General features: G+C 51.6%; 1 protein-coding gene across 2 annotated transcripts in view; it reads right to left on the bottom strand.

Annotated features, from left to right (window-relative positions):
- Positions 1-7833: 7833 nt before the first annotated feature.
- Positions 7834-11190, bottom strand: part of LOC138762313 (natural resistance-associated macrophage protein 1-like) — an 81107-nt gene continuing 77750 nt past the window's right edge. For both annotated transcript variants that reach the window (XM_069936067.1, XM_069936068.1), the window contains exon 15: positions 7834-9228. In XM_069936067.1, coding sequence (XP_069792168.1) covers positions 9136-9228 — 93 coding nt within the window. In that variant the 3' untranslated portion in view covers positions 7834-9135. The remainder of the gene's footprint in view (positions 9229-11190) is intronic.

The raw sequence follows: 11190 nt of genomic DNA, 5'->3' as shown, positions 1-11190 counted from the left end.
GGGAAGGAGAATATACAGTCAGCACAGGGTTCCCCCTGTGGCCATTCCCTTCAATAATAAGTAGTATTTATACTCGTGTAGAAGGCAGTCTCGTAAAAATCGACCCCATGTCTCATGCCCCAAGGCCAGAATTCCTGATGCCTTGAACATGGACTCTCACCTCACCCTCCCCCATCCGCCATCCGCCTGTTCATCGGAGCTCCTGTCGCGTCTAACATAGACTCACCAACCCCCACCCGATGTGGAGATCTCCCGACATCTCCAACACCTCCAACACAGACTCTCACTCCGAGTGCCTATTCATTGGAGTTCCCAAAGGTTCCAACACAGGCTCTCACTCCGAGCGCCTGTTCATTGGAGCTCCCAAAGGTTCCAACACAGACTCTTACCCCGAGCGCTTGTTCATCGGAGCTCCCAAAGGTTCCAACACAGACTCTCACCCCGAGCGCCTGTTCATCGGAGCTCCCAAAGGTTCCAACACAGACTCTCACCCCGAGCGCCTGTTCATCGGAGCTCCCAAAGGTTCCAACACGGACTCTCACCCTGAGTGCCTGTTCATCGGAGCTCCCAAAGGTTCCAACACGGACTCTCACCCCGAGCGCCTGTTCATCAAAGCTCCCGATGTGTCTAACGTGGACTCTCACTTCAGCCCTGGTCGCCTACAGACCGGAGCTCCTGATGTTTCCAACAACATATACTTAGTGTGGTCCCGAACTCCCCCATTGTAGGACATGTGTTTTGATGCACAGGCTCCGTGTAGCAGGCAACCCCATAAATTCAACATTAGAAATGATCTGGAAAATGTGTCTTTTTCATGAATAGATATGATATGCTGGTTTGGATCCTGTTTTTGGAGGGGGGGGGGTGTTGGGAAACGATCAACCAGGGATGAACTGTAGTGATCACGTCTCTGGCACAGAGTCTGGCCCTTCATCTCAGAAGGGAAGGGGAGAAGAGCTGAACTGTAGTGATAGGAGATTTGATAGGGGAACAGATGAGAGGTTCTGGAGACAAGATCAAGGCACCTGGATGGTATGTGGCCTCCAAGGTGCCAGGGTCAGGAACCTTTCTGATCGAGTGCACAGCATTTTCAAATGTGGGGGGGTGGGTGAGCAGCCAGATGGTCATGCTGGTACCAATGACATGGATAGGAGTACGAATGAGGTCCTGTTGAAGAGGATTATCAGGAGTTAGGAAATAAGCTGTAAAGCAGGACCTCAGGGGCGGTAATCCCATGATTGCTGCCTGTGCCACATGCCAGAGAGGGAAGGAACGGGAAGTTGTGGCAGATAACTATGTGGCTGAAGAGTTGGAGCTGGGGCAGGTAGGGCTGAGGAAGCATTGAGCCTGTGGAAGAACTTGGGCACGTTGGGGTATTGGGCAAGGAAATGACAGATGGAGTGCACATCATTGGAAGTGTGGCGGCTCACCACTAGACCCCACTTGTAAGCCACGTGGTGGGGAAGCCGGGCAAAATTGTGCCATCGGGAGTGTTCCCTTCCTCCCAGCACGGGGCTCAGAAGCCCACGCTGGGGGACCACGTGACGCCCGGGTGACGTCAGCTCGGTTCTCAGCGAGGTCCAGGTTGGGAGTATAAGTGCAGCCCAGCAGCCTGGAATAAACGAGTCTGCTCACTGAGCTCAACCCATCTGGTTGTGTGTGTTCTTCCAGAAACAGTGTAGCTGCCGCTACAATTGGTGACCCCGATTGGTTCAAACATCTTTGAACCCATCATGAGTGAGCCTGGGATCAGCGCTAAAGCCGTGAAACTGGCTGAATTCTGGGTTCAGGAGCCGGAGACCTGGTTCGGCCACGCGGAGGCTCAGTCTCAATTCTGCCAGATTTTGTCCGACACGATCAAATTCTATCATGTGGTCGCTGCCCTGGACCAGGCCACCGGCAGATGCGTGCTGCACCTCGTTTAGCACCCACCCGCTGAAGACAAATACGAGGCCATCAAGCCAGAGCTTACCGAATCCCTCGGACTATGCAGACACCAGTGTGCCGCTCGGATGCTGCACCTCGACGCCCTGAGGGACAGGTCCCCGATGGAGCTGATGGACGAGACGCTCGCGCTCATGGGTGAGTACGCCAACTGCCCACTCTTCGAGCTCATCTTCCTTGACCATATGCCCGGGCACATCCGGCTGCTGCTGGTCCAGGAGAGCTTCACTGACCAGAGTAAGGTCGCCCAGAAGGCCCAAGAGGTATGGCTCACATGATTCCCGGAGGGTTCAGCGGTCCAGCAGGTCATGAAACACAGGCACGACCACGCCAAGCCCGCCCTTAGCGCTGCGGTAGAGCATCCGACTCTTGCAGGGGCCCCCAGGAGCATAACCAAGGCCACAGCATCCGCTCCAGGTCTCTGCTTCTATCACCAGTGCTGGAAAGCCAGGGTTCGGAAGTGTAATCAGCCTGGCTCATTCCAGGGAAACGAGGACACAGCCTCCTCTACCTGCGGGATTCAGTCAGAGGCCGGAGGTTCCTCATTGATACTGGAGCCCAGATCAGCGTCATCCCGGCCACGGCCGTTGAGTCCAAGAACCGACCTCATGGACCTCCCCTCCATGCTGCCAATGCAACAGAAATCCAGATGTATGGAGACAAGACAGTCCACTTCCAGATCAGCCAACAAAATTTTGTGTGGAGGTTCACCGTCTCGTCCCTCCCAACTGCCAACCTGGGTGCAGACTTCCTCCTCGCACACGGGCTTCTGGTGGACATTCAAGGTAGGCGCCTGGTGGACGCCTGTACCTTCCAGGCCGTTCGCCTCGATGCCTCCTGCTCAGAGCAACTGCAGATGGCCACGATCGGCACACCCAGAGATGAGTTCCAGTGAATCCTGGACGAGTTCCCGACACTCCTCAAGCCACAGTTCTCCGCTGCCTCGCCACGCTACGGGGTGTTCCACCGCATCCCCACCCAGGGCCCACTGGTTCACACCAAGGCATGCTGGCTCCCACCTGACAAGCTCCAGGTGGCGAAGGAGGAGTTTTCGCACCTGTTGGAACTGGGGATCATTCGGCAGTCCAACAGCCCGTGGGCCTCGCCGCTCCACCTGGTCCCGAAAGCCCCCGGCGGCTGGCATCCCTGCGGAGACTATTGACGGCTCAACAAGGCAACAGTTCCTGACCATTACCCCTTCCCTCACATCCAAGACTTTACGGCCAACCTGCACGGTGCGAGGGTTTTCTCCAAGGTTGACCTGGTGCGCGGATATCACCAGATCCCGGTGCACCCTGAGGACGTACCCAAGGTGGCCATCAAATTCCTGCGCATGCCATTCGGCTCAAGAACGCCGCTTAGACCTTCCAGCGCCTCATGGACTCTGTGGGCAGGGACTTGGATTTCATCTTTATTTATTTGGACGACATCCTCGTCACCAGCAAGGACCAGGTGCAACACAAGGCCCACCTACGCGCCCTTTTCTCCCGGCTGGCCGATTTCGGCTTTACCGTTAACCCGGGCAAGTGCCAGTTCAGGAAAAAGTCCATGCAGTTCCTGGGCCATACCATCACGGCTGAAGGAGCCAATCCCGCCGCTGTGAAGGTTGCGGCTAACAGGGAGTTCCCATGCCCGGACAGCCTCAAGGGGCTGCAGAAGTTCAAGGGTATGGTCAACTTTTACAACCGCTTCATCCCGGGAGCTGCGTGCATCATGCAGCCGCTATTTGCCCTCATCGCAGCCAAGCACAAAACGCTCGCTTGGAACCCAGAAGCCTGCACCGCTTTCAAGGCCACCAAGGATGCCCTCGCGAAGGCCACCATGCTCGCTCACCCGCACACCGACCTCCATATGGCACACTCTGTCGATGCCTTTGCCACAGCCGTCGGAGCCGTCCTGGAGCAGCAGGTGAATGGGCATTGGAAGCCGCTGGCATTCTTCAGCCGCCTGCTCCGCCCACCGGAACGCAAGTATAGTGCCTTCGACCATGAGTTACTGGGCATGTAACTGGCGGTGCAGCATTTCCGCTGTTTTTTTGAGCGGAGGACTTTTACCATCTTCAGAGACCACAAACCCCTCACCCAGGGACTCGCGATGGCAAAGGATCCCTGGTTGGCCCACCAGCAACATCATCTCTCCTTTGTGTCGGAGTTTACCACCGACATTCAACACAAGGTTGGGAAGGACAATGTGGTTGCTGATGCTCTCGCGAACGACCATCTGCACGCTGACGCCCGGCCTCGACTTCGACCAAATCGCCCAGGACCAGAAGTGTGATGAGGAGACGAGGGCCTTCAAGACCGTCATCAAGGGGCTGCGGTTCCAAGACCTCCCGACTCCGAGCAGCGAAGGCACCAGCCTGTGCGATATCTCCATGGGCACCCCACGACCAGTGGTTCTCCAGCAGTGGCGCAGGTAGGTCTTCCGTCACATCCACAATCTTTCACATCCGTCCATCAGGTCCATGGTCCGGATGGTGGCAGAACGGTTCGTATAGCATGGGCTGCGGAAGCAGATCGCGGGCTTGTCCAGAACACGCACCCATTGCCAGACGTCCAAGGTGCACAGGCACACCAGGGCGAGCATGTCTGGGAACAGTTCAGCCACATTCAAGTGGACATCGTCGGGCCCTTACCCGTTTCCCGGGGCAACGTTTACCTGTTTACGATGGTGGACCACACCACTCACTGGCCTGAGGCGATCCCGATGCCAGACGCCTCCACCGACTCCTGCTCCTGAGCTCTGTTGCATGGTTGGGTTGCCCGGTTCAGCGTCCTGGGTCACCTCACCAGCAATCAAGGCCCCCAGTTCACATCTGTGCTCTGGACACAGCTCGCCAACAGGTTGGGGATCCAGCTACACTGCACCACAGCCTACCACCCGCAGACCAATGGACTGGTCAAACGTCTGCACCGCCACCTTAGGTCAGGACTCATGGCCTGCCTTACTGGTCCCGACTGGGCGGACAAACTGCCTTGGGTGCTTCTAGGCATCCACTCCACTCCCAAAGAAGATCTACAGGCGTCATCTGCTGAGCTGGTCTACGGTGTGCCGTTGGCACTACCTGGTGAGTTCGTCAACGCACCTCACAATCCCCAGCGGTCGCCGCACGAACTACTTCCTCACCTCGGCATGCTTGGACTCATTCGAACCCCCACTGCTGCCCAGATATGGCACCCGCCCATCTCACGTTCCCGACAAACTCCTTACCGCGGAGTACGTTTTTGTTTGGCGGGGCCCGACCATGGCACCTCTCCAGCAACCGTACGAGGGGCCGTACAGGGTTGTATAGCATTCCAGTTCCACATTCACGCTGGAGATTGGCGGCAGGCAGGAGCCGTTTACCATGGACAGGCTGAAGCCAGCGCTCCTCGATCCCACTGAACCCATGGTTGTTGCCCAGCCCAAGAAGCGAGGATGCCCGGCGAGAAAGGACATTGGCGCTGGTTCTGGGGTGGGCTGTGTGGCGGCTCACCACTAGGCAGGCGAACCGGCCCCGCTTGTAAGCCACGTGGCGGGGCAGCCAGCCAAAATGGCACTGTCGGGGGTGTTCCCTTCCTCCCAGCGCAGGGCTCAGAAGCCCTGCGCTGGGGGACCACGTGACACCTGGGTGACGTCAGCTCCCTCCAGCGCGGTTCTCAGCCAGGTCTGGGCTGGGAGTATAAGTACAGTCCAGCAGCCTGCAATAAACTAGTCTGCTCACTGAGCTCAATCCGTCTGGTTGTGTGTGTTCTTTCACGAGCAGTGTGGCTGCCGCTACAGAAGGAATAAAAGCATTGACTATATTTCAAACAGGCAATGAGTTCAGAAATCAGGGGTGCAGAGGGATTTGGGAGTCCATGTATAAGATTCCCTAAAGTTAAGGAAGACAAATGGAATGCTAACATTCAGTTCGCGATGGTGGAGTATAAAAGCAGAGATGTGATGTGGTTATAAGGCATTGGTTATAGCACACTTGAAATATTGTGAGCAGCTTTTGCCTCCAGATCTAAGGAATGATATGCTGGCATGGGAGAGGGTCCAAAGGAGGTTTACACCATCATCCCGATACCCAAAAGGGTAACAATAACAGGCCTCAATGACAACCACCCTGTGGCACTGACCTCCACCATTATGAAATACATGGTGCGTTTGGTGATGGAATGCAATAAAGCAAACCTCCCAGAGATGCTGGATCCATTTCAATTCGCCTATAGAAGATGCTCTGGCTTTGTTGCTTCATTCCATCCTGGTCCACCTGGAGAATGATGCCTCCTGCACCAGCCTGCTGCTCATTGACTTCAGCCCAGCAAGCAATACCATCATTCCCCAGAGGAGAATGGAGAAGCTGACCGCGTTGGGACTCAACATCCCTCTCTGTAACTGGATTCTGGACTTCTTAACAGAAAGACCAGTCTGTCCGGGTAGCAGAACGTCGAGCACCATCACGCTGAACACTGACGCACTTCAGGGATTTGTGTTCAACCCCACTCCTGTTCACGCTACTGTTCCACGACTGCATTGCCAGATCCAGCTCCAGCAATGTCATATCAAGTTGGCAGATGACACAGCAGTCGTTAGCCCCAACGGCAACAGAGTCGCACTACAGACGATAGATAGTAGGCGCTGGAGTAGGCCATTCAGCCCATCGAGCCAGCATCACCATTCAATTAGATCATCCACTATCAGTACCCTGTCCCTGCCTTCTCCCCATAATCCTTAATTCCCTTATCCACAAGAACCTTATCTAACTCCCTCTTGAACATCCAGAGAACCTGCCTCTACCATTCTCTGCGGCAAAGCATCCACAGACCAACAACTCTCTGGGTAAAAAAATTCTCATCTCTGTCCTAAAGGACCTTCGCTGCATTCTTAAACTATGGCCTCTAGTCCTGGTCTCCCCGAAAGTCGGGAACATGTAATCAGTTTCTATCATGTCCAATCCCTTAATAATCTTATATACCTCAATCATATCTCTCCTTCTTCTTTCTTCTTCTTTGGCTTGGCTTCATGGACGAAGATTAATGGAGGGGTAATGTCCACGTCAGCTGCAGGCTCGTTTGTGGCTAACAAGTCCGATGCGGGACAGGCAGACACGGTTGCAGCGGTTGCAAGGGAAAATTGATGGGTTGGGGTTGGGTGTTGGGTTTTTCCTCCTTTGTCTTTTGTCAGTGAGGTGGGTCCAACGAGTACAATCCCACTTTATCCAACCTTTCTGCATACGTTAATCCCGCCATCCCAGGAACTTACCTTGTGAAAAATCTTGTGGTATTGTGCGAGAGGAACAACCTGAGTCAATGTGGACAAGATGAAGGAGATGATCATGGACTTCAGGAGGACCAGAAATGACCACCCTCCACTACACATCAACAACTCTGTAGTCGAGAGAGTGGAGAGCACCAAATTCCCTTGAGTTCACTTAACTAATGACCTATCATGGACACTCAACATCTCCTCACTTGTCAGGAAGGCGCAACAGAGACTGCACTTTCTGAGAAGAGTGAAATTGGCAAGGCTACTGGCCATCATCATGTCACCTTCTACAGGGGCTCTATGGAGAGCATCCTGGCTGGCTGCATCATAGTGTGAGGTACAGTTGCTCCAGAGAAATGGATCAGAGGTCATCCTCAGTACTGTAAGAATGGCAGAGAGGATCACTGGAGACTCCCACCGCCCACCCCCTCCATCGGTGACGCGATCTACCAGGATCGTTGTCTGAAGAGGATGCATAAAATCATTGAGGACCCCTGCCACCCCGCACAGGGCATCTTTCAGCTGCTCCCATCGGGGAAGAGATCCAGGAGGATCAGAGCCAGGACCACCAGGCTGAGGAACAGCTTCTTCCCATGGGCAATGAGAACGCTGATCAACTAAAGGAACTGCTCTCACTGACCACCCGAGACCCTGATATTCATGAAACATTATTTATTGATTTGTATAGATGAAATATTTGTCCTGCATATGTATTGTTTGTCTGTATGTGTGTTCTGTCTGGGTGTGTGTCTGCGTGTTTTGCACCGAGGACCGGAGAATGCTGTTTCTTCAGGTTGTACTTGTACAATCAGATGACAATAGACTTGACAGGGTAATTCCTAGAGTGAAAGGGTTAACACTATGAGGAGCGTTTGAAGGGTCTGAGAGTATACTCGCAAGAGTTTAGATGAGGGGGATCTCATTGAAACCTATCAAATACTAAAAGCTTGGATAGATGTGGAGAGGATGATTCCTGTGGTGGGGGAGTCTATGAACAGCTTCAGGACACAAACACATTCCCTTGGAACAGCAATGAGGAGGAATTTCTTCACCCGGGGGGGAGGGGGGGTGAATCTGTGTAATTTGTTGCCGTGGACAGCTGTGGAGGCCAGATCATTGGGGATATTTAAGGCAGAGGTAGACAGATTCTCGATCAGGAAGGGAATCAAGGTTTATAGGGGGAGGATAGATAGGAGAATGAAGTTAGAAAGGGCAGTAAATCAGTCATGATGGAATGGTGGGGTGATCCCATCTGAGGTCATGACAACCTGAATGATGCAGGTACTTAACGCGGTCAGAAAGTAGTGTGCATGTATTAGTCGACCCTCAAAATTTTACCCAAAAAATTGGTCCACAATATTTGAATATTACCTGTAAAATGTAGGCAGGCGCCTGAAGGAAACTCAGCAGGTCAAACAGTGTCCTTTATATAGCAAAGATAAAGATTCATAATGAACGTCTTGGGCTTGAGTCCTTCCTCAGGGTGTGAGCAACATGTAGGTCAGCGCCCAACTTGGGCCTTGATGAAGGGCTCAGGCCCAAAACGTGGATCTGTATCTTTACCCCCGGGGTCCGCAGAATTTCCGGTTTGACTTTTGGCCGAGTGTTTGTGGCGTTTTCTGTTTTCATTTCAAATGCATAATTGTGCTGAGATTTAATCCAGCAAGTTCAGGGGGATCTTAAACGAGGCATTTACATGGATCCTTATGTAGGGGTCAGCCCTAGACACTGTTTATACTTTAACATTCCAGGCAAGGACCAGGGTTTGTCAAACATTGACAGTTGAGATACTAATTCCATGTCGAAGCAGGGAAGGAATTTAGACCTTTGGAATGTGTGACTTTCACCTCTTTTGCGATCATCTGCCTGGGTCCCAGGTTTGTTGAAGGTGCTATGTAAAAGGACATTGTTACTGTTGGAGCAGCAGACTGCAGGTCTTGGATCCAGCAGGGTGAGCCACTAAGAATTGTTGGGGATTATTTCATGTGTTGAGCGCATCTGTTCATTGGAGTTCAAGCCACATATCCCGGCTACCATGAAGCTCAGCCACAGCTGCAACAGAGAAAGTTCATCATTACCTCCCAAACATCAGCCTGTTTGTTTCAATCCAATGCTCAGATTTTGTACAAACTATTTCCTGGTTCCTGCTCAGGGTTTGTACACCTGGTGTCCTTGGTTTGGTGATTGTCTATAACGGACTTGCATGCACAATCTGATCCGCGTTGCCTGAAAGGGAGTGGGAGAAGATTCAGTGGGAACTTTCAAAATGAAGTTTTGGGTGTCAACATCTCCAAGGATCTACTGGAGCCTCCATGTAGATACAATCACAAAGAAGGCTCGCCAGCAGCTATATTTTGTGAGGAGATTCAGTATGTCACCAAAGACTCTCGTGGAGAGCATTCGGGCTGGTGGCATCACTGGTACAGACAAGACAAGAAGAAACTCCCAAGCATTGCGACATCACTTCTGCATACAGTGAGTGGTAGCAGTTTGGAATGAGCTGGCAGCTGAAGTAGTAAATGTTCCTTCAGCCCATCTAGTCTGCCAATTCCCACTGACCTGCACCGAGTCCATAGCCCTCCATACCACTCCCATCCATGTACCCGTCCAAATTATTCATAAATGTTAAAAGTGAGCTCACATTCACCACTTCAGCTGGCAGCTCGTTCCACACCCCCACCACTTTGTTGAAGAAGTTCCCCGTAAACTTTTTCCCTTTCACTCTTAATTCATGTCCTTTGCTTTGAATCTCACCTACCCTCAGTGGGAAAGCCTCCTTACATTTATACTGTCCGTTCCCCTCATAATTTTAAATACTTCAATCAAATCTCCCCTCATTCTTCTACGCTCCAGGGAATAATCCTAATCTGTTTAAACTTTCCCTGTAACTAACTTCCTGAAGTCCAGGCAACATCCCAGTAAATCTTCTCTGAACTCTTTCTATCTTATTGATATCTTTCCTGTAGTTAGGTGACCAAAACTGTACATAATATTCCAAATTTGGCTTCACCAATGTCTTAAACAACTTTAACATAACAATACTTTGATTTATTAAGGCCAAGATGCCAAAAGGTCTCTTTACAACCCTGTCCACCTGTGACTCCACTTTCAGGGAATTATGTACCTGTATCCCCAGATCCCTCTGTTCTACCGCACTCCTCAGTGCCCGACCATTTACCGTGTACGTCCTTTCTTGGTTTGTCCTTCCAAAATACAACACTTCATACTTATCTTCATTAAACTCCATCGGCCATTTTTCAGCCCATTTTCCCAGCTGGTCCAGATCCCTCTGCAAGCTTTGAAAACCTTCCTCACTGTCCACAACGTCTCCAATCTTAGTGTCACCTGCAAACTTGTTGATCCAATTGATCACATTATCATCCAGATCACTGATACAGACAACAAACAACAATGGTCCCAGCACCGATCCCTGAGGCACCACTAGTTACAGGCCTCCAGTCTGAGAAGCATCATCCACCACTACTTTAGCTTCTCCTGTCCAGTCACCATCAAATCAAGCTCACTACTTCAGGACAAATATTTTTTTAAATTTTTTAAAATTTAGACATAAGCACAGTAACAGGCCATATTGACCCACAAACCTGTGCCACCCAATTTACATCCAATTAACCTACACCCCGGGTACGTTTCAAACAGTGGGAGAAAACTGGAGCCCCCAAGGAAAACCCACGCAGACACGGGGAGAATGTACAAATTTCTTACAGACCGCGCGGGATTTGAACTCCAGACATGATCACTGGTGCCGTAAAGGCATTGCGCCAACTGTGCCTCATGTTTGTACCTTCCTGACTAACTTCCCATGTGGGACCTTATCAAAGGCCTTACTAAAGTCCATGTAGATAACATCCACGGCCTTTTCTTTGTCAACTTTCCTGGCAACCTTCTCTACAAAATTGGTTAAACACAACCTACCATGCGCAAAGCCATGTTGACTGTCTCTAATCAGTTTCTGACTATCCAAATGATTGTATATCCAATCTCTTAGAACACCTT

The sequence above is a fragment of the Narcine bancroftii genome, chromosome 4 (assembly GCF_036971445.1).
Source record: "Narcine bancroftii isolate sNarBan1 chromosome 4, sNarBan1.hap1, whole genome shotgun sequence".
Taxonomy (NCBI): domain Eukaryota; kingdom Metazoa; phylum Chordata; class Chondrichthyes; order Torpediniformes; family Narcinidae; genus Narcine; species Narcine bancroftii.
This window is presented reverse-complemented; position numbering and strand designations above follow the sequence as displayed.